The sequence below is a fragment of the Dama dama genome, chromosome 4 (genome assembly GCF_033118175.1).
Source record: "Dama dama isolate Ldn47 chromosome 4, ASM3311817v1, whole genome shotgun sequence".
Lineage (NCBI taxonomy): Eukaryota > Metazoa > Chordata > Mammalia > Artiodactyla > Cervidae > Dama > Dama dama.
Window position 1 is genome coordinate 29,503,934 of NC_083684.1, and position 24,109 is coordinate 29,528,042.

Here is a 24,109-nt window from a genome sequence, read left to right on the forward strand (position 1 = left end):
CAATCTTGGAATCAAGATTGCTGGGAGAAATATCAATTAACCTCAGATATGCAGATGACACCACCCTTATGGCAGAAAGTGAAGAACTAAAAGAGCCTCTTGATGAAGGTGAAAAAGTTGGCTTAAAGCTCAACATTCAGAAAACAAAGATCATGACATCCAGTACCATCACTTCATGGCAAATAGATGGGTAAACAGTGGCAGACATTATTTTTTGGGGCTCCAAAATCCCTGCAGATGGTAACTGCAGCCATGAAATTAAAAGACACTTGCTTACTCCTTGGGAGGAAAGTTATGACCAACCTAGACAGCATATTAAAAAGCAGAGACATCGCTTTGTCAACAAAGGTCCGTCTAGTCAAGGCTATGGTTTTTCCAGTAGTCATGTATGGATGTGAGAGTTGGACTATAAAGAAAGCTGAGTGCCAAAGAATTGATGCTTTTGAACTGTGGCATTGCAGAAGACTCTTGAGAGTCCCTTGGGCTGCAAGAAGATCCAACCAGTCCATCCTAAAGGAGATCAGTCCTGCGTGTTCATTGGAAGGACTGATGTTGAAGCGGAAATGCCAATACTTTGGTCACCTGATGCGAAGAGCTCACTCATTGGCAAAGACCCTGATGCTGGGAAAGATTGAGGGCAGGAGGAGAGGGGGACAACAGAGGATGAGATGGTTGGATGGCATCACCGACTCGATGGACATGGGTTTGGGTGAACTCCGGGAGTTGGTGATGGACAGGGAGGCCTGGCGTGCTGCGGTCCATGGGGTCACAAAGAGTCAGACACAACTGAGCTGAACTGAATGCTGACCTCTGCCGAGTTTCATGATAAACCTTCACATCCTGACCAAAAGAGCTACAGTAGCTGGTGGAACCCCCCAGCTTCTTGAAGAATTATGTTCTGTGAAATCTGAGAGATAGTGAGAGGCACAGAGTCAGAAACTCTCATTTTTAGAATCAGTCTGCACGTGGAAAACCTGAAGAAATCGTGTTATATGAGCCATTAAGGCAGAAGAGCCATAAAGGCAGCTTGTATCATCATTCACAGGATACTTTTTCACATTCAATTCCAGTGGCAGGTGGGGAGTGGAGGAGTAACTAGAATGTTCTGAAAATTCTGACCAGATTTTTAAGACTTTGAAGATTGATTCCAAGAACTCTGCTTAGTTTCTAGGGATGACATGGAATAATGGGCCTTTGAGTTCAGAATCTTGTTGGCTTTGGTGATACCCTTAGGTAGCCTCTGAGGAGAGAGGATCAGAATAGTGGTTCTCCAGATTTTTGCCTGGATTTTCCAATTGCATCCTCAGATTTTGTAATGAAAACTTTAAGTTTGTGTATGTAATTCAGAATCCTGAGTGGGGGCCAGTGCTCTAAGTGATAGGACTATGGAATTTAAGTTATAAGAATCCTATTTTACCTTGTTGGATAGCTTGGTTATTCAGCCATTTAGATGTCAATAATGCCAAATGTTGTAGGAGCACAAATTATGTCAGAGTGAATTTGACTACAATAAAATTTTTCTTGAGACTTGCTGGTTGCTTGCCTGCCGTGAAAATACTTGTTTATTAATTATGTGTCACTTCCCCACTTTTATAACCAGCTCAGTATCTCTCCATGTGACTAGAAAATACTAGATCTTGGAATATACTTCAATGTTTCTAGAGAAACAAGTTCAATTCCTGAGTCTATGAAGTAAACTGACAACAGGCAGATTAACAGTGAAAAAGATATATACAAATTTATTAATCTGTATCCTAATAAGTTTAGAAAGTACGAGGAGAAACAAAATGAATCAGATTTCTTTTTCTGAGACTTCTCAGTGCCTTTGAAATGTTTGACCACTGAACTCCTTTTCTCTCTGGAAACCCCCTAGAACCAGTGTTCCATAGAATAGCATTTTGGGAATCCTTGTTGGAAAGAAATACCTTATTACTTCTAAGTACTCTGAGTGCTGCTGTTCCTTCTTGAATAGCTGCTCAGATAGCTAGCCCTGTTTTCTTTATCTAAAAAGAAAAAGAAAACCCAAACATAAAACATCCATACTATCTTCTCTGCAAATTCAGAGATACTGTTTTTATATATGTGTGTGAGAAGTCACTCAGTCATGTCTGACTCTTTGTGATCCCATGGATTGTAGCCTGCCAGACTCCTCTGTCCATGAGATTTTCCAGGCAAGAATACTGGAGTGGGTTGCCATTTCCTTTTCCAGGGGATCTTCCCAACCCAGGGATCAAACACAGGTCTTCTGCATTGCAGGCAGATTCTTTACCACTGAGCCACCTGGGAAACTCATTTATATATATATATATATAAACTTAAGAGGAAGGAACAACATATATATATGTTACCCCTCTTAAGTTACCCCTCTTTAGCTAAGATCTGGCAGTAGATGTGGAAATGCACACAGAACTGTTCATGTTTTTGTCTAGCACACATGTCAGTGGTCAAATTCTGTTACAACAGAGGTATGCAAATTCCTTGTGCTTTTGCCCTGACCATTGTTACCACATTTCCTTTCTGGGTCGTGGCTTCCTTTCTTTCTTTTCAATTACAGTATTTGCATCCTCCTACCAGTTCTTAGACCATTCAAATATTTTCTGCAAAGCAAAGAATATGTCCTTTATTCAATAACTTCACACTCAAAATAGCTTTCAACTAGTTGGAAACAGCTGAATAGGTAGGGATTTGAGGTGTAAGAATTGAAGATGGAAATTTGTGGAGTTCAAATTGGGTATTCTTGTTTCTGTTGTTGTTTAGTCGCTCAGTCGTGTCCAACCCTTCTGTGACCCCATAGACTGTAGCCCACCAGGCTCCACTGTCCATAGGATTTCCCAGGCAAGAATACTGGAGTGAGTTGCCATTTCCTTCTCCAAGGAGTCTTCCAACTCAGGGATCAAACCTGTGTTTCCTTCACTGGCAGATGTATTCTTTACCACTGAGCACCTGGGAAGCCCAAATTCTTATTTCAATTGTAATTTGAAGTTTATGAGTCTACCTGTCACCCAGGGTACTCCTAGCTACTTTATGCCTTTTGAATATGTTAATTCCTCACTGTTGGGTTGTAATTGGAAAATGTGTCCCAGAGGCCCACCATACACTAAGTATATGTACACCATGGCTCAAGACTCTCACAAGGGACTTCTCTGGTGGTCCAATGATTATGACTCTATTTCTGCTTTGCAAACTTTGCAAATAAGTTCATCTGTACCATTTTTCTAGATCCCAAATGTAAGTGATGTTATATGATGTTTGTTTTTCTCTTTCTGACTTACTTCACTCTATGACAAGCTCTAGGTCTATCTACGTCTCTGCAAATGGCACTATTTCAAAGAACTGCACATTTCTTAAGATTCACCTATTAAAATCCTTTTCTGTTACTTAGAGGAGGAAAAGATTGATTGTCGTATCATTACTAATCATTTTTTTAGTCATCATTTATTTAGTAGATAGGAATGTGCGCATGTGGTCAGTAAACAACGAATAAACCAGCTTTACTGGTTCAGAGTATTCATGCAAAAGACTGGCTCTGAGTAACAGAGAGCCTTAAACAATGCTTGAGGGAATTGGGGCTTAATCTTGTGTGGAGTCTAAGGCCCTTGAGGAGATACTTTTGGGACCAAAAGTACAAACAAAGGATACTAGTGTGGGAAGCAGTCCAGTTAGACTCTGACCTCCTCCTCATCTGGGTCAGAATGGTACAGAGTAAATAGGGTGAGGGAGGAGGGAAGATTGCAGCGAGGAAGGGAATGGAGCTGTGGAGCCTGTCTCAGGTGCAATGGGAAAGTGAATTGCAGTTCAGATGGGATGCTGTAGGGGAGGAGAGATTTCCCTCTGCCCATCCAGGTTCAGTTCCTGAGTCTGTGAAATAAACCAACAACAGGTTGATTAACAGCAGAAAAGATATATACAGATTTATTAATTTTTCATGTGGTATACACAAGGGCATCACAGGGAATAAAAAGTAAATACCCAAAAAGAGTGAGATTTGAGAGCTTGTAAAGCTTATTATTAATAGTCAAAGCAGGGGAGGGAGGGCATAGGCCACTTAGGGGAGAATAAATGATTTTTAAGAAAGAACAGTAGGCTCTTAGAAGAGATGGGAGATGTGATGGTGTGTGATAAAGTTTGTCTGGGTGTGATGTTGCCTTCTGGTCTCCTCCCCTCTGATGAGAGTCAGTCTTGCCTGTATGATGAAACTCCCTAGGAGGAGATTTAGGACAGTTGAGTTCTTTTTGGAAGATCTGTCATAGGCAGATAAGGGGAGTTCAGAAAGCATCTCCCTCCATTTCTGTTTTTTCAAGTGTCTTCAGCTTAAAATAATCAATATATCTAAGAGGCATATTTGATGTGGCATGTCCTGAATTCCTTCACTGTCTTCTTTTCTAAACTTGAAAATGAAGTATCGTTCAAATGAAAGTGGAATTGCAACTTGAGACACAAGGACCATGTTTGAAACAGGAAAATAGGATGGCAGCAGGTCAAAGAGGGATATAAGAGGACTTCCACACAGCAGTGAGGTTCAATTTAAGTAACTTGATCCTCGCCCATCACATTGACAATAAAAAAAAAAGACTTGGTGTTAAGATCACATATTTTGGCCCGCCTGCACAAACTAGAAGGATAAAAGATCTTCAGTAGAAGAAACAAAAAAACTTTTTTTGTCTCATTGCAGCTTGTGGGATCTTAGTTCCCTGACCAGGGATAGAACCCATATCCCCTGCAATGGAAGTGTGGCGTCCTAAACACTGGACTGCCAGGGAATTCCCAAAAAAGTACTTTAATATTTGGAACCAGCATGGTCACCTTGGGAAATTACATAATTTTTCAAGCAGCTCCAAGAACTTGAACATGAATTTGTAGTAGCCTCAGCCAGTGAGGTTTTGTACTTTTGCTGAGCATCTCTCAGTCAGCATCACTCTCTAACAGGACTGGGAAGGCAGGATCAGGAGAGGTGACTGAGCATGTGATTAGCACCCTGCATGTGGCAGAAGTGGCAGATTTAGGTGCAGAAAAGTCGTATAGAAGTGTCTGACTCCCAAAGTCCAGTGTAGACAGGCAGACAGATGTTGCCAGGAGGGGTTGGATAGAGAGGGATGAAAAGGTGCTGAGAGAGACCATCAGGTTCTTAGAGTTTCTACATGACTAGGTTAAGGGAGGAGTAAACATTGATAGATAATGAGAAAGTCATGGAAAACCTTGTCAGAGGAGGAGATCGGAATGGCCAAGGCAGAGTTGAGAAGGGTATCTATGGCCAGGTGAAGGGGCTGTGAAATCAAGATAGGCCATCAGTGTGGATACTGAGGATAGCAAGAGAAGATAAAGGTAGAAGCTTTGTGGTAGAAAACTTGTAGTCCTGGGGTCACTGTGGTATTTAGGTGTGTATTAGGGTTCAGTGATAGATAATGGCAATCATGTTACCCTCTCTCTGGCTGATCTTCCTTCCAAATAAAAGATATGTTAATGCAGTGAAACTTGAATGACTTTGTACAAATTAGAAATGCGATATAGAGGACAAAGTCTTCTCCAAGGAGAAGTGACTTATTAGAATTTCCACTGAATGGCTTCTCAGAAGGGTTGGGGGTCTCCAAGACCTATGACTGTCAAATCCAGACTGTTAATTATTTTGAACTCTCAGTGGAATTTTTTTTTTTTTGTGGAAAATACTACCTGCTCTAAAAGCAACCAAACTCATAGTTCATTGTATTGTGTTCAGTTAGCAGTGTAACAGCAATTTATTTTTTTAGGGGTTTTAGTATGTGCTTTTATGACCCACCAATCAAGTGTATTATAAATGATCATTTGGCTTTTTAAAAATGAATAGTTATTTGACAATTTAAAACTTTAATTGATCCTATTATTTTGTTAGTTTTTCTGTGAACATCTCTTTTAACATAGTTTTCTCCCTTGGATTTCATCCTAAGCAACTCTAAGAGATTTTAACTTGAACAGGATGGAGGGAACTTTTAGAAATATTTATTTGCAGATTGTTTGTTGCTCTGGATATATAAGTGATGTGGGGACCTCTGGTGGCTTAGTTTATTTTTCCAGCTTAAAGAACGACTGGGTACTAAGTGAAAAGCTAGACTTAGAAGTCTGGTTGAAAAGGAGGGAATCTAGTCAAATTTTTTCCTTTGACAGTAGAGGTAATTGAGGCCTATAAAGGCTAGATGACTTTTCCAGTATCTCACACAGCAGAGCCAAGGCGTCAACCCAGGCCCATTCTCTCTCCACACTGTGACATTGTCCTCTTGGAGAGAATGTTTAAAAAAAAAAGTGAGAAGTAAAATGACATTATCTTATGATTTCTGTCCATTTTATCCTAAAAATGTCCCCTGGGTCCATTCTGGTCTCTACATCCTCTGCTTATGTTATTACCATCACTCACAGGTTGATTGCGGTTGTCGCCAGGGCTCCTCCCTGCTCTGAGCCTCTTCCCCTTTGGTTATCCACTCCCTGCCACCAAAGTTACTGCTCAAAAACTTGGACCTGGTCATTTGACTCCCTTGTTTAAACTTCATCTCTGAGTCACCATTGCCCGTAGGCTTCTTAAATATGATTAACAGGCTTGAAAACAGATCTGTGTGAGTCCGAAAGTGGTGTTATTTATACAAATCTTTACTTTTCTTTCAAGCTGTGACCTGGTTATTTGTGTGTGGCCTTAGCTATATTGTTTAACCTCTCAGAGACACATTCTTTACCTATCAAAGGGAAATGGGTAGAATTTGCCTCATGAAATTGTTGAAAGAGTTCATCACATAAAACCCTTGATATAGGAATGGATAAAGAAGATGTGGTACATCTATACAATGGAATATTACTCAACCATATAAAGGAATGAAACTGAGTCATTTGTAGAGATGTGGATGGACCTAGAGACTGTCATACAGAGTGAAATAAGTCAGAAAGAGAAAAATATCATATATTATTGCATATATGTGGAATCTAGAAAAATGGTATAGACGATCTTATTTGCAAAACAGAAATAGAGACACAGACACAGAGAACAAACGTATGGGTTGGGGGGAATGGAAATAGGGTGGGATGAATTAGGAGACTGGGATTGAGATATATACACTATTGATACTATGTTTAAAATAGGTAAGAACCTACTGTATAGAACAGGGAACTCTACTCAGTGCTCGGTGGTGCCCTCAATGGGAAGGAAATCCAAAAAAGAGGAGATATTGGTATACCTATAACTGATTTGCTTTGCTGTATGGTAGAAACTAACACAATTATAAAGCAACTACACTCCAATAGAAGTTAATTTCTTTTAAAAAAAACCTTATATAAACTACCCAGCACACAGTAGGTGCTTGAGGATGGTAACTCTTATTGGTGGACTTAGCTCACTGAATCATACATTTCTCTCTCTACATGAAGACCTCCTTGAGTGCAGAACTTTTGTGTCGTGTTCTCAAGGCTTAGTGCGGTACCTGAAAGATACCAGGTGCCTAAGCAGTATTTTTTGAATGGAAATGAGCCATGAAATCTTGAGCAATTCATTTAATCTTTGTGAACCCCAATTCCTTATGACTAGAATTGAAAGGATGAGTGAAATAAAATGATACATATTAAACACCTAGCATGGGGCGTGGTTTATAACTGATAAACAGTAACTATTGACAAGATCATGCTTATCCTCAAAAAGTCAAGATCAAGTGTTAGCTTTTCTGTAAAACCTCTTTGATTGCTTTTCCCAGCCCCTTGACCAAATTAATCATTTCCTGTCACTCATACTCATACTCCAGGAGAGTTGTAAAATATGACAGACAGGCCTTGGACTGAATCCTGGTCATGTGACCTATATAACTTTAAGTAAGTTAGTTAAGCTTTTAAGCCCTATCATTAGGGATAATGATAGTAAGTGTGTTGTGTCAGTCTACGATATTAAAATATGTATCTTCTTTAGAGCAGGAGTTAGGGTCCTGTTCTTCTTACCTGGTACATAGTAGGTGCTCAAAAAATGTAAAATGACTTAAATACAGTACCAAAACCTTGTTGATGTTAGAAAACTATAACCAAAAACAGGGACAGTATCAATGAGGTATCACAGAATATCATGGAGAAAAAAAAGTAAAATTTAACATGATAAAGGGAAACATGATGTTAGACAAAATATAGAAAGCCCACACAGGGTTAAAAAACAAGCAGAAGAAATGATAAAACATAAAGTTTGATCAAGTGATAAAGTATGACTGATACAGGAATAGATAGAGAAGATAAACTGCAAGAAACAAAGTGCTACTCCTAATAACATTTTCAAACACAAAGGCTGGGTGGGAGAAAAGGCAGCTTTGAGACTAAGATCTGAGCAGTTTCAGCTTTATGGCTTCCAGAATTCCAGACATTGACTCATTTCATCCTCACCACAGCCAGGGATGTGGGTGATCATAGCCCTCTTTTTAGAGTTGAGGAGACAGTTAAGAAAATTTAAAGGTCATAATAGTTAACATACAGAAAGACCCAGAGCTTGAATTAACATCTCCTGAGTCCAAACACAGAGTTCTTTACATTCTATCTTATAACCTGTGTGCTAGAAAGGCAGGGGAGTTCATATAATGACAGCTTATAAATTAATTTATTTAGCATTTAAAGTCTTAGGCCTCACAATTGTAATGGAAAGGTTTATTTGCCTTTCAGTTTATGCCTGTTCAAGTACCAAGTGATGAAGAAAGAAGTGATCCTGTCCTTTTTGCTGGTAGAATCCGGAGTTTAATGGCAGAGTAAGTATCTGTATGTGATTATAATCCGTAAATAGTTTTTAAATTATTGGTAAATGACATTTACTATTGTTTAAAGTTTTTGTTTTTTTCTTCTTGAGGGCCTCATTCCCCAACTCATTTTGGTAAGGAAAAAGAATGTGCCCAGGAATGTAGTCAGTAAGACAATCTATAAATATTTTCCCCAAGATGTAACCCCAAACTACTGGAAACATGCCTCTGCCAGAATGGGAGCAGGAAGGGTACATGACCCAGAAGAAACCAGCCAGTGACTTCCAAAGGATGGATTCCCCCAACCTGGCCTGTCACCATCAGACAAAGGATGGTCTGAGCAGTTTGTGCCGTGACCCACCTTCTATCTTCTCAGCCTCCATGTAGCTGCTGAGGCCAGGTGTTTCAAAGGCATAAATGATTACAGCACAAAAAAGGAAAAAGTCTGCAAGGGACTGCCCTAGATGCCTAAAAAAAGGGGAAAAGTCACCCTCACTAAGGGGATAACTATAAACTTAGGATTTAGAAACTGCAAAACATAAGCCAAGTGTTTTCCTGCACGTAAAGGAGTTTTAACTGATTGCTCTTCTGATTATATAAATTACCTCTCCTCCTATAATGAAAGAGTGTATTATATTGAGTTGGTTTTTTCTCAAAAACCCTAATGAACTTTTTGGCCAACCCAATATTGTCCCCACCACCCAGGCAGTCTCAGAGCCCTCCAGGTGTGTACACTCTCCCCCAGCACCACCTCCCTTGGTCATGTCCAGCAGTGGGTTTGGAGCTAATAAGCCAGCTGTATTTATTCTCTTAGTGGAAATGCAATGAGAACTCTGAATTTAGCTTCATATCTGAATTTGGCATTATAAACAAGATTATATATATTATATCAGTATGTTTATATATATTATATATATTAATACTTCACAAGAAACTAACTTTATTTTCAAAAAAATAAATGTCTAAGTCTTTGGCTGAAAAAGTTTTGTTACTCTATGTCCCAACATGTAGTTGATTTATCTAGTTTCTCGAGCAGCTACAAAATTTGCTTTGATGTTGTTTTCTTCCCTCTACCCTTGTGTTTTCATACTAGCTTATGTCCAAAAGTTAGGAAGGAAGATAAGTATGAGGAAATGACATAATTTATATGAGATATTTTGACTTCCTGAAATGTCTAAAAACATTTTTTTGTGTGTGCCTAAAAACAGAGGAAGGATTTGTTTAAGCATCCTTTTCCTGGATTTGGAGGCGTGGAGGTAGAAGGGCCTTGGATAAAGAATAAGGGAACAGATTTCCCTGGTGGTCCAGTAGTTAGGACACCATGCTTCCAGCACAGGTGGTGCAGGTTCAATTCCTGTTTGGGGAACTAAGATCCCATATGCTGCATGGGGTGACCAAAAAAAAAAAAGAGTAAGAAAGACCTCAATTAGTTGCACAAGCTTGGACAAGTTCCCTCCAAGGCTCCTTTCCTCATGTGTAATCCTTGCTTGGCCTTTCTTATGGTTTTGGTTATTATGAGAGTCAAATAGGAAAGTATTTGTTGAATGCATTTGAAATGGTAAAGAGCCAAGTCAAAGTTAAGTCATGGTGGTCAACCATCAATTAATATTTGCCAAACACTGTGCTAGACCATTTACTTGTATTATCTAACATAATCTTCACAGCAGCTCTGAGGCAGGTGAGGAACAGAGGCTCTGAGGGCAAAGTGTTTTGTCCAAGACCATGGTGGGTAGTGAGAGTCTCTGGCATGCATGCTCCGTCGCTAAGTCATGTTCAACTCTTCTGCGACCCCATGGACTGTAGCCTGCCAGGCTCCTCTGTCCATGGGATTTTCCAGGCAAGAATACTGGAGTGGGTTGCCATTTCCTTCTCCAGGGGAACTTCCCCACCCAGGGATTGAACCTGGGTCTCCTGCATTGGCAGGCAGATTCTTTACCACTGAGCCACCAGGAAAGTGAGAGTCTCTTAACTGGGATTCAGATTCATACTTCATGTTACCAAAGCCAAAGTTCTTGACTGTTTTGTTCTGTTCACTGTTATAATTCCTGAAGTGTTTTTTAATTCTTCATATTTTTTACACCAAATAGTTATTAATCAAACAGCTTAGTTGCAGGTAAGAAAAAAATGTTTATTCATATTGCATTCATTGAAAATTTAAAGTTCTTAGCCATGATTCAGCAAAATCAAATCACAGCTGATGACATAATTTTATGATTGTCACTGAATAGGTGTGAATAAAACTTTAGCCAGGAGGGATCTGCAGGAAATTTATGTACTGCACAGGTATTCTTCTTGTCACATAGGTGTCTTTTAAAATTCTTGTTAATATGTATTTTTGCCAAGTCTGGTTCCCTGTTAGTAGATCTCTGAGCAGGAAGGAGGTAATTGGAATTGTGCACCTCTTTGAGGATGGAGGGTGTTTAGGTTTGGAAGAAATACAATCTTATTATCAGTTCTGTTTAGTATTTTTTGAACAGTGCTGGGTAGCAAGAAGACAATCTTCAAACTTAAAAGATGAAAAAATGCATATGACTAATGATTTGTATAAACTATTCACTTATAATATCTAGGTGTCATTTATCTGTTTAAATAGCATGTCCATAGGCATTCTTAGTTGGTCCTTAAAATAACCCTGTGGTTGCTTTGTGTTGTTTAGTTGCTAAGTCATGTCCAACTTTTTTGTGACTCCATAGCCTATAGCCTGCCAGGCTCCTCTGTCCTTGGAATTCTCCAGGGAAGAATACTCGACTGGGTTGCCATTTCCTGCTCCAGGGGATCTTCTTGACCCAGTGATCAAACCCGTGGCTCCAGCTATCTCCTGCATTGTAGGTGGATTCTTTACCACTGAGCCACTAGGAAAGCCTGCAGTAACCCTCTGCAGGAAGTGACTATTCCTTATGTGCAGATGAGAACAGTGAGGCTTAGGTTAAGTGACAAAAGTTCCAGAGCTGGTAAAAGACTCCAGAGCCTTGAACTTAAATTTTCTCATTACTTTCCATGGACTGAAGTTAACTACTACTATCATTGTGGTCAAAACACAAAAATGGCGAGCTGGCAGAAGCACATAGACATAAGGAAATTGACTTGGGCCACAGTAAATCTGTGAAATAAAGAAATATGTATTTGGCAATAACAAGCCAAAGTCACTGGTTCAAAAGGTAGTAAATACTTCTCCATTTACTGTTTGTTGACCAATTCAAGCTTACTGAAACATCGTCACCTTTTTAAAAAAGTTGAATCTGTTTGCTTTTTAATACTTTATAGAGCTCTGAAAATTCCAGTAACAGATCACACCTACGAAGACTGCAGATTGATGATTTCAGCTGGCCAGTTGACACTGCCTATGGAAGCTGGGTTGGTGGAATTTACCAAAATCAGCCGGAAATTGAAGTAAGCGTATTTTAAAATCACCACACTTTCCTAAAGGTGTCCAAAAGAGATCTGAAATCCTGTATGTTTATTTTCTCTGGTTTCATTAAGGCCCAGCTCTAGAACCTATGTGGTATTTATTAGGAAAGCCATTTCATTTATACAGTTTTGTTTGTTTAAAGAAATGCTACTTCAGAAATGTTTGTAGTAGTGGGAGAAAAAGAGATAGTAAACATGGATCAGTACAAATCTACCTCTCTACTCAGAAACGGCTCAGAGCAGTTAGTCAGTCCTGCCACCTTCTTATGAGAAGTATGGCATAAGGACCTCCCTGGCTGTCCAGTGGTGAAGGCTTTGCCTTCCAATGCAGGGGTTGGAATGCACCCCTGGTTGGGGTGTGAAGATCCCACATGCCTCACAGCCAGAAAATCAAAACATAAAACAGAAGCAATACTCTAAAAATTCAATGAAAACTTTAAAAATGGTCCATATAAAAAAAGAGAAGGATAGCACAGTTACATGGTACTGGCATGAGGTGGTCAGAACTTCTCATGTGAAATAGAAATTGACTTGTAGAGTAGCAACTCTGACCATCATTACATTTTAAATACTTCCCTAGATCAACCTGCTCCTTCTGGGCACATAATTTTTTTTTTTTTTTTAAGGCAAAATACTCCTTTGTGATTTTATGATCTGGTTTAAAACTGTTTAGAACATTCCCTTTGAAGTTCATGGTATGAAGGTGTAGCTTCCACATCCCTCTCTGATTACAGTTCATTGTTTTCAACCGCATCAGTAGACCTTGGCATCCTCCCTTGGAGGGAGCTGCAGAACCAGTTACTGTATTAAAGTTCAAAAATAAAACAAATATTTTGGGAGCTTCTCTGGTGGTCTAGTGATTAAGAATCTGCCTGCCAGTGCAGGGGACACAGGTTTGATCCCTGGTCTGGGAAGATCCCACATGCCAAGGAGCAACTTAGCCCATGGGCAATAACTACTGAGCCTGAGCTCTGGAGCCCATGAGCCACAGCTGCTGAAGCCCATGTGCTTTAGAGCTCATGCTCTGCAACAAGAGAAGCCACCACAATGAGAAGCCCAGGCACTGCAATGAAGAATGGCATCCGCCCTCACCACAACTAGAGAAAGTCTGAGTGTAGCAACAAAGACCCAGTGCAGCCAAAAATAAATAAATAAGTAAAATTTAAAAAATAGTTTTTGATAATTGATGTAGGAAATACTATTTATATCTTCTACATAACAATGTTTTGATATTATATTTTTACAATATTCCTATAGATTTGAAAAATTTAGATAGTCAATGAACTTAGATGTAGAAGTATGTGTTAAGTCACCTGTTTAATTCTACAGGATATGATATAAGCCACTGTATATTTTCCAGTGTTTTAAACTTTTTTATAACTAACATTGGACGAAGTGTGCATAGTCTAATGAATCTCCCATCACAACATTTTGTGAAATGTGAGTCCATTAAGGCTGGAAAACACCTTGAAAACAAGAATTATATCTTTTTTTAAAACAACTCAGTAAGTATTGTTGACTTACTAAGTAATATTTAGATTAAAATGTGAGTCCTTGTTTTCTTCTCACGAATCATTTATTATCCTACCACATTGCTCATCCTCCCAGTTACTTTTCTTTCTCTCAGATACTTAGGATAATTACAGTTATGCTAATACTCTTAAAAAAAAAATTAGAAGTCTGTAATCATGTTCAATATGTGCTTTAAAATATTCATTTTATTCTCCTTTTCAGATATTAACACTTCAAATATTTTTCCATCAGACAGATGAATAAAATAGCGCTCACAAAACATCCATGTGGATTGTGAAGGGCTAATAACATGTCTTCATAACTCTTTGTTTAGATTGGATTGGGATGGGATTCGAAAGCATTTGGATGAGTATGCCGCTATTGCAAGTTCCTCAAAAGGAGGAAGAATCGGAATTGAAGAATTTGCAGAGTATTTGAAGTTGCCTGTTTCAGATGTCTTGAGACAACTTTTTGCACTCTTTGACAGGGTAGGTTAAAGTTTAATCTTTAACATTTTTATTTCATGAGTCCCCGCAGAATATAAATCAGTATGGTAGGCATTAGAAAACCTTGCTAGGTCACTGTTAAACAACAAGACTGAGCCCATGGTTAAATTGCATGATTTTGATTTTTTCCCCTTAATAGTAGTAGTAGTAGAACTAGTAATAATAATTGTGAATATGTGTATGGCAACAGTTATGAGTGTCTATTTTTTATTTTTATTTTATTATTGAAGTATAGTTGCTTTACAAATGTTGTGTTAGTTTGTGGTGAATCAGGTGTACATATACATATATGCCCTCCTTCTTGAGCCTCCTTCCCATCCCACCCCCCAAACAACTATAGTTTCTTTTAAACACCAGGTCAGAAATAAATATTGTCACTATATAACCATATTTGTGTATAGAATTGAAAAGGTTTATATAATTAGCAAGAATTTTAAAATTTATGTCAAAATCATACATTGATGATATTGGTGGCGCTATTCTATTCTGAAGGTTTCTGGACTTTCCCAAAAACATCTGAAGACCAAATAGATTTTAATTTATTTATAACTAAGTTTTTAATTAAAGCTTGACTGTTTGTCTTCATAGGGGGGTTTCAGTTTTCTGCTTATGAATATGTATGTACATGGAGTTAGATAACTGAATTGTCAAAAGTTTCCTTAGGAAAAGATGCATCAAGACTTCAAGTTCTCTCTCTTTCAGTTTTTTTTTTTAATACGTAAAACTTACAGTAAAACTCACTTTATGATTATAGTTTTGTGAGTTCTAACAAATGCACAGAAGCATGTAACCACCACCACATCCAAGATGCACAATAATTGGGGAAAAAAATTCCCTGTAGTATGCTTTTGTAGTCAGGCCCTTCCCTCACTTTTAACTGCTGGCAGTCACTCCATCCCTTTAGATTTACCTTTTCCAGATGCCATACAAATAGAATCATTTAGTATATCCTTTTGGGTCTGGCTTCTCTCATTCAGCATAATGCATCTGAGATCCAGCCATATTGTTGCCTGTATCAGTAATTTGTCTCATTTTATTGCTGAGTGGTATTTCTATTGTGTGGATGTACCACACTTGGTGTATCCATTCCCCAGTTGAGGAACATTTGGTTTCCAGCTTTGGGCTATTATGAATATAACTGTTCAAAGTGTTCACATAGAGGTTTTTGGTTGAATGTAGATTTTCCTTTCACTTGGGTAAACACTTAGGATTGGGTAAATACTTGGATTGCGATCTTTTTATTTTACATTCATTCCTGAAGGATACTTTGGTTGTACATATATAGAATTCTGTATAGAGTTCTTCCCTTTCAACAATTTAATAATTTCATCTTTTGCCTTCAGGCCTCCATGATTGCACTGCCTAACTAGCTGTTTTTCAACTGCCTCCTGCTGCCGTATTTTATCCAGAGATAGTGCTTGCTTTTTCCCCCCTCCTCTTTCTGTAGGGGAAAGGGAAGTCTTTTTTAAAACTTTTTTTTACATTATTATTATTATTTTGGCCACAAGGCATGTGGGATCTTTAAATTCCCCGACCAGGGATTGAACCCATGCCCCCTGCATTGGAAGTGTGCAGTCTTTAATCACTGGACTGCCAGGAAGATCCCAAAACTAGTGATTTTTGAATTTCAATGAGAGTCTGTGATTGTAGTGAGGAGAGATAGGCTGCCCTGGGATCATTCCATCCTGGCTGGCACCAGAAGTCCCAGTTCTCTGTCTACCACTGGGAAAAGATACTTTGCAAAGAAATTATAGCTTGATGACAGAAACCAGGACAAAGCTTTTTTTTCTTCTTACCCAGAGCTCATTAATGTTCCTAATGACTTACTCTGTGATCTCTTAGATGAACTATTCTTTAACATGAGGCAGATAAGCAACCTTCTTCTGTATGGATTGTGCAAACCTCCCTTCCGGGCTTGCTGCAGCATACAAATAATCTTTCCTTGTCCAAGTAAAGGTCATGTATCACTGCAATGGTGCTGCTAAAAAGTGTAATGAAGATTTAAGGAAAAGGAGAGATAAATTACTAGATGTAACCATGCAAATTGGGAAAAGAAAGGATCTTTTCACTTGTACCATTACTTGTGTTTCTATGAGATTTATATAGCATCTTTCAGTATGGCTCTGGGAACAATAAAAGCAATCTTAAAGTTTTTAGAAATATGAACTTGGTGACAGGAAGAAATATGGCAGGGACATACAAATAAGGACAGAAAGTGAGGAAATGGAAAGTGACATGAAATAGGGACCAAGGAAGTTCAGAGCACAGCAGATGTTATGCTCATCAAGATTTTAAATCAAGATTAAAAATAATCTCTATAGAGGTTGCCCCACCTTTCAGGTGTTGAAGTGTCATAACAGCAGTAACAGGATTGTGTTGACACAGTTCTGTCTTTTGATGACTAATGATACCTGCCAGTGGCTTCATTGTTTCTATAGCCCTGGGTTGGATGGGAAGATTTGGGAGTAGGGAAGAGAGTGTAAACCAAGGATTACAATAAGCCCTAGTAAGCAGAGTGACTCACTCTGAGCTAGAGAATACAATTGACTCCAAGCAGTTTGGAGACTGGTGAGCCTTTGTGGCCAGTGTGGTCAATCACAATTTTGCATGCACTCCTTCAGTCGGCTCACGTACCAATTATTTCTGTGAGTTTTCTTCACTTCTTTGTGTAGTGTGTAGACTTGGCTTTAGATATAGACCATGAGTTGGTCTTTAAAACACATTTGATCTCCAACACCCTGGAAGGTAGAGAAAATAATCTGGAGAATTAACAAGGAATGCATTTGACCTTTCTTTCCTCCTTCCTTTCCTTTCTTTTCTCTCTGTCTCTTCTTTCTCTCTTTCTGTTTTTGTTTTTAACATACCTGCATGTCTGAGCCTGTGAAGATTTGCTTTGTTTTGAGAAGCTGAACTATGCAGTCATTGCCACACCCTATGTACATCCCCACTTGCAGGCTCTCTTTGAGAGACTTAGCTGGGGAATGTGTATGTGTGTGTTCCACAGGAAAGACAAAGAAATTCAGTATTGTCATAGTTTGTTTCTGTCTGAGTAGCTTATCTTGCTAAACTCAGTGTTTATGAGCGGTGGGGGAGGAAGAAGGGTGGGAAAGAGAGAGGGTGGGGTGTTCCTCTTGTTCTTTCAGTAGCTATAAATTTTTGCAGGGCAGAGGGCTCCTCCCATGTGCCTTTCCCAGTTTATCCTCCTTTCCCCCTTTTTTCTTTACTTCTCTCAATCTCTCCCAAGTCTCGTGCAGTTGTGGTTGGTATTTGGGGGAAGTAGAGAGACCTAAGTATCTCTCCATGTTCCCTTACTCTTTTTTCCCACATACATCCCTGGCTAGTCTGCAAGAAACTTCTTAATGGTTTTCATCTCAGTCTGGTTCCTGGAAAAAAAAAAAAACTCTGTCTATTCAGTTCCTTCTGATAGTCTCACACATTCTTTTAGATTGTCAGATATGTGATGGCAGATAATTTAAAGGTTCAACAGAAATGTGGCATTCATGATCCAAAGCATGGCATGGTTCAGTGAAAGTAAAATGAAGTCACTCAGTCTTGTCCAACTCTTTGTGACCCCATGGACAGAGTAGCCTACCAGGCTCCTCTGTCCATGGGATTTTCCAGGCAAGAGTACTGGAGTGGGTTGCCATTTCCTTCTCCAGGGAATCTTCCCAACTCAGGGATCAAACCCAGGTCTCCTGCATTGCAGGCAGACACTTTACCATCTGAGCCACCAGGGAAGTCTTAGTTTGGGATAATTTCCTTAGGAGAAGTCTCATCTCTTTGACAAAAAAAGGAAAAAGACCCTTTTGCTCTTTAGGTTTCATTCACCTTCTTTATTTTCCTGAATGTACACTGAACTCTCTAGATCAGAGGGTGATTTGGATTAGTCAAAATTTCAGATGAGTTAGAGTTGAGAGCTGAGATGATGGTTTAAAATTGTTTTTAAAAAGTTAAGAGTGGCTTCTCAACATTTTTTATATTCATAATTCAGTTTTCAAGACTAGATTTTTTGCCAGCACTCTCGAAGGAATTTAAATGCACTTAATGGGACTAAGAAACAATACTGGCTGAGTCAGAAATGATTATAAACTGTCATTTTTATAGTTATAATAGTGTCCACACAGCATCACTTTATTTCGTTCATTCTTCAGTGCTGTTTCCTTGAGCTGAACCTGTGCTGCCCTGACAGCAGTATTTTATATACCCATGAGACAAAGTCCTCAAATGGACTTTAGGAAACATGTTGTCTCTTTGTTGCTAGTTTGACAATATACCATGTTATCTCCCTCTTACTAGGGACAAGTCACATCTCGTCTAGGCTACATCTCATGATACATTCAGTGTAATGCTCCACGTGGCACACATCACCATGCATATGTACATGTGTGCTCAGTCATGCCCAGTTCTTTGCAACCACATGGACTGTAGCCCTCCAGGCTCCACTGTCCTTAGAATTTTTCCAGGCAAGAATTCTGGAGCAGGTTGTCATTTTCTACTCCAGGGGATCTTCCCGACCCAGGGATCAAGCCCACATCTCTTGTGTTCACAGGTGGCAAACCTATATTTCAACGGTTAGCAGACTTTTTCAGCAAAGAGCCAGATAGTAAATGTTTTTGACTCTGTGGGACATTTGGTCCTAAACTTTCAGCACAACTTGCACAACTGAGTAAAATAGCTAATCCACCCCACTTAAAAAGATTTTTCTGTTTATTTCCAGTCACTTAAGCCTCTTAAGTACCCTTTACTAACTCTCAGCATGGAAATCTGTATAATACAGCACCCTACCTTCTCTAACAGGGAAGGGCAAGCAAGGATGCTTGTTATTGTTGGCTCATGATTTAACACTTGAACTAATGTCAAGAACAGGGCATACAGGAAGAACTTGGGATAAAGAAACACATTGATTCCACACAATGAGAAATAGTCCTAAAAGATCTCCAGAAAATTTATAATAGTCAAAAGTGCTGGATTGTCAAAGTACTAAAGTACACACACATCTTTCCTGTCTAATATTTAAACAAAGTACATATTAAAGCCAGAAGAATTAAGTACTGGTTAGAAGGCAGAAACGGGAAAAATCATGATACTTTTCACATTTTTTAACAAAATGGAAATATCTAAATTTTCTTAGCCTATGGTCTCTTGTGTGCATAATGGTTTTGGTAAAAAGACTGAACTTGCGCCAGGCTATAGCTGAGTGATTAGTTTCTGTCATCTTTGTAGATGAATGATGTACCACTAATTAGAAATGGGGAGGATGTCAATAAGAAGTAGACAGATACGGCGAGAATAAAGATTCAGAGTGACCTCCTTTAAATCAGATGTGGAACAGTGGTCACCATGAGCCCTGACTGCAGTCCTTTTAATCCAGTCCTTAAAATTTACCAGCATATTTTAATTTCATCTGTTTAGGAAATATAGAAAGTAACAGTCAGTAAACTACATTTGATGGATGAGATCCAGTCTGATGCTTGTTTTATAAATAAAGCTTTATTGGGACACAGCCATGCTCATTTATTTACATACTGTCCATGTCTGCTTTCTTACACAATGCCAGAGATGAATAGCTGCAACAAAGAGTGAAGTCTTCTGTCCTTTAATTTTTAATTGAAGCATTAGTTGATTTATAATGTTGTGTTAGTTTCTGGTGTACAGCAAAGTGATTCAGCTATATTTACATATTCTTTTTCAGATTCTTTTCCATTATAAGTTATTATAAGATACTAAATATAGTTCTCTGTGCTATATAGCAGTACTTTGTTGTTTATCTGTTTTACATACAGTAGTACGTATCTGTTAATCTCAAGCTCCTAATTTACCCCTCCTTTAGCTCCCCTTTCTTCTACCCTTTAAATTTCCAGTTCAGGTTTGATATGTACTTTAGTATTTCATAACTCATGTGAAAAGAACTCATCTTGACTCCAATCTCAATTAATATAATTTGTTATATGAAATATACTCTAAAGCTCATATGATACAGTTAACAGAAGAAGGATATAACTTTCTGAGTGGACTAGATGAACATTTCTATACAGTTGTACAAGTCATCCTGAAAGTTGGATGGTCCTATATGACTAACCATTTCCCTCTTCAGTTCTCAGGTTAACTCAATCCCCTTGTGTAGTCCATCATAACAATGGGTGGGCCAAAGCATTCATGTGAGTTTTCTGTAACATTTGAGTAACCCATAATTTTCCCTCCCTGAATGTTCTAAATATCCTTTTTTTTTGTACTAAGAATTTTTATTGGATTATTGTTGCTGGGAGGGGAGGAAATGGCAACCCACTCCAGTATTCTTGCCTAGAAAATCCCATGGACAGAGGAACCTGGCGGGCTGCAGTCCATGGGGTCGTAAAGAGTTGAATCCCACTGAACACACACACACACACACACACACACACAGTTGCCTTACAGTGTTGTGTTAGTTTCTGCTATATAGCAAAGTGAATCAGTGTGCATATGTCCCCTCCTTTATGGATTTTTTCCCCACTTAGGTCACCACAGAGCACCCAGTAGAGTTCCCTAGTTATCCCTTAGAGTTCTCATTAGTTATCTATTTTATTTAGAAATATCCTTTCAAGCATGAGAATTATATGCTTTCTTTCTGGCTTCGCAATGGGAATCTACTGGGGAGACACTTAGAGGAAACAGGAAGGAGAGGGCATTGATTAAAGCTTAACTTTTTTATTGGAGCAAGTGAGCAGTTGCTGGCCTCCTCAAAGAGAGTAAGGAGGTAAAGAATAGGGCTTTGTAAAGAGCAAGTTGTGTCAGACCAATTTAATTTCCTCCTGTGACAGAATGACAGTCCAAGATGATAAAGAAGAAATATATATTATCTATATGGACTCTAGAAAGGCTTTTGATTTCATGCAACATAACATTCTCATCAATAAATTAGGAAGGTCTGGTTCAGATAATGTTGCAGTGAGGTGAAAGCCCCACTTGACAGAGAGACTTCACTGAAAGTGGGAGCCATGTGTCCTTCTGTGTTTTACCCACTGCAGTCCCCCCACCTTGGAATTCTGTCTGGAGGAGCAACATACTTGATAGGTTGTCGAAATACTTTTGAAAACCAGACAGTAGTACATCAAAGCAAAAATAAGAGTAAGTAAGGATGTCTTTAAAAGTTGTAGAATCAGACCCAAGAAAAAGATGAAATTAAATTCATATATTGCATAAAAATACTCAGGCATGAGAAGGAAACAGAATACAAGAATGAAGCTGCTACTTGATAGCACAAGAAGATCTAGACTCAGAATTCTAGAGCTGAAAGGGTGGTTAGTGTGAAATTGCCCATCTTCCTCATTTTGCAGAAAGCTTCCAGCTCAAGAGAGGAAGTTGCATGCTCAAGACTACACAGCTAGTTAGTCACAGGACTGGGACCAGAAGTCCTAGTTCAGTAGTCTTTTTACTACAGACTGTCTCTGGACTTTTTAAAAGTAACTTTCTTGAGGCATATTTTACATTCAGCTATTTTAAGCATACAGTTCTATGATTTTTTTTATTGTTTACCATAAATCAGTTTTAGAGTTTTTCTATCACCTCATTGTTATTCCTTGTTTCATTAACTGTTCATTCCTGTCACCTACTTATCTCCTATCCCTAGGCAACCACTGTAGAGTTGTAAGTCCCCGTGTGTTATTATAGACTTGGTCTAGAATCAAGACTAGAGATTTTCTGTCTGTATAGATTTGCCTCTTCTGGACATTTCAATGAATGGAATCCTACAATATACAGTCTCGTGTTTGGCAGTTTTTGAGGTCCATCTGTGTCGTTGCATGTATCAGTAATTTCATCCCTTTTTATTGCCAAATAGTTCTTTATTATATAAATATATCATATTTTTGTTTATTCATTCACCTGTTAATGGATATTTAGGTTGTTGCTACTTTGGAACTATCATGAATAGTGTTGCTAATAGCATTTGAGTATCACTATTGACTCTTTAAGTTCAGTAACTCTTCCTCCATCAAACTGAGGTTAAATTTTCCATTGAATGTGGCCTCTTCCCCTACTCTTTCTCTCCAGATCTGGACAGTAGAGTTCGCCCAGACAGCAACCAAAGTTCCTATTAATGGTCTAATAAATAGCCATAGGGGATTAAATGGTCCAGAGAAGAAAAGGCTTGTTAATCTAATAACAATCTTTTATTCCATGATGGCTTATGAGAAACTGTTAGCCAAATGCTCTCCATCTTCACAGAAAATAAATGAGAAGAATTGGATTTAAACTTCAGCAGAAAACACTTCAGATGGGCATAAGGAGGCACATTTTATATGGCAATGGATGCTGTCAAGTTAATTTTGCAATATTATAAAAAGAAAGCCCATGTAATTTCCTCAGAGAAAAGCTTATATGAATGGATTTAAATCCGTCTGAGACCAGATGGCCCCTTGTAATCCCCTAAAGGGAAGAAGTCCTTTTGTGGTGCTTCCTCAGTGTGGTAAAGGAAGACATTTCGCCTTTGATATTTACAGAGACCATTTCATGGTGCCCCTGAGACCAGTTATTGGAGTCCTAGTACCATAAAACTAGTTGGCAGAGAATTTTATACAAAACACTAGGTGTGGCAGAAGGAGACCTTGCTTCCATCCTATACAGAGCAGGGTCTCCCAGCTACTGTTCTCTCCCTAGTCATAGATAGAATAATCATTATTTAATTCAAGAATTGTACAGTTTATGAAGTAATTTTTCATTTAATTTCCTATTTGCACTTAAAAAGTTATTCAGTTACTGAACTTAAAAAGTTAACAGTGGAAAAAAAAAAAGTTAACAGTGACACATGATTGCTGTTAGCAACACTATACATAATAGTTCCAAAGTAATAAAACCTAAATATCCACTAACAGGTGAATGAGTAACCAAAAATGTGAAATATTCATATTTGACTTCATACTTGAAGCTTAGGAGTTTCCACAGTAGCCTGTGAGATAGACTCTGTCAAATGGCTGTTCAAAGTCCTCTCCAATTTCATTCTCTCCTATTGAGCCTTTATCTCCCATCATTTCCAACAATAAACTCATCATGTTGAACTATTCACCATCTGTTGAATTCCACACATCCTTTAGTTCCTCTATCTTTTCACATTACCGCCCCTTCATGTATATCCCTTGTCTATTTGGAGAACTCTGACCTAGCCTATAGTTAGGCCTACACATTATCTTTTCTATAGGTAAATGTTCTCCTATCCTTTGCCTCCACAGAACTTATTGCTCCTCTTTTGGGGACTCATAGTGGTTTGATAATCCGCTGTTTAGATAATATATTAGCTGTATGACCTTTTCAAAGTAGCTTAACATCTCTTGAGTTTTCCTTTCCTTATCTTAAATGTTCTGTGTCTTTCAGAGGAATTTTATGAGACCTAGATACCAAAGAATATTATATGCAAATATTATATACAAATGTAATAGTTTAGTATTAATGGTATAGATATGAAATAGACTTCAGGTTATAATTACAACACCTAGTTTTCTGTGGGTCTTCTTACCTTTGAGCACAGTGACCCTGATGCATTCGTCTTTCTCTCTTAAATATTGAATCTAAGTCCTGAAGCATGATAAATGAAATTGAATCATTATAAAGTTGACAGGGAGATACTATTATTATCATTTTGCAGATTGAAATTAAGGTCCAAAATGCTGAGAGATATAATGATTTAGTTATGTCCTGGTTACTTTTCCCTGAGTTTACAAATAGAATTTCCAGAGACTTCTGGAGGACTTGTACCCTGACTCTACCTAGTATCAAGGCTGACGTTTCTCAAGGTATTGTCTGGGACTACCTGTCATAGACTGACTTTTGAAGATATGTATTAAAAACATAAAATCAAATCTCACAAATGTAATCTTGAGCAAAAAAGCCAGACACACAAAATCAGAAAAGAGAGGACGATACTACCAACTTCATAGAAACAAAAGGTATTAGAAAAGAGTACTATGAGCAACTCTATGCCAACAAATTAGATAACCT

The 24,109-nt window shown here is 38.4% G+C and overlaps 1 protein-coding gene across 1 annotated transcript in view; it reads left to right on the forward strand.

The window, feature by feature from the left end:
- Positions 1-24,109, forward strand: part of LPCAT2 (lysophosphatidylcholine acyltransferase 2) — a 65,020-nt gene that overhangs the window by 18,048 nt on the left and 22,863 nt on the right. The window contains exons 9-11 of the mRNA XM_061138531.1: positions 8,644-8,726; positions 11,979-12,104; positions 13,969-14,122. Coding sequence (XP_060994514.1) covers positions 8,644-8,726; positions 11,979-12,104; positions 13,969-14,122 — 363 coding nt within the window. The remainder of the gene's footprint in view (positions 1-8,643; positions 8,727-11,978; positions 12,105-13,968; positions 14,123-24,109) is intronic.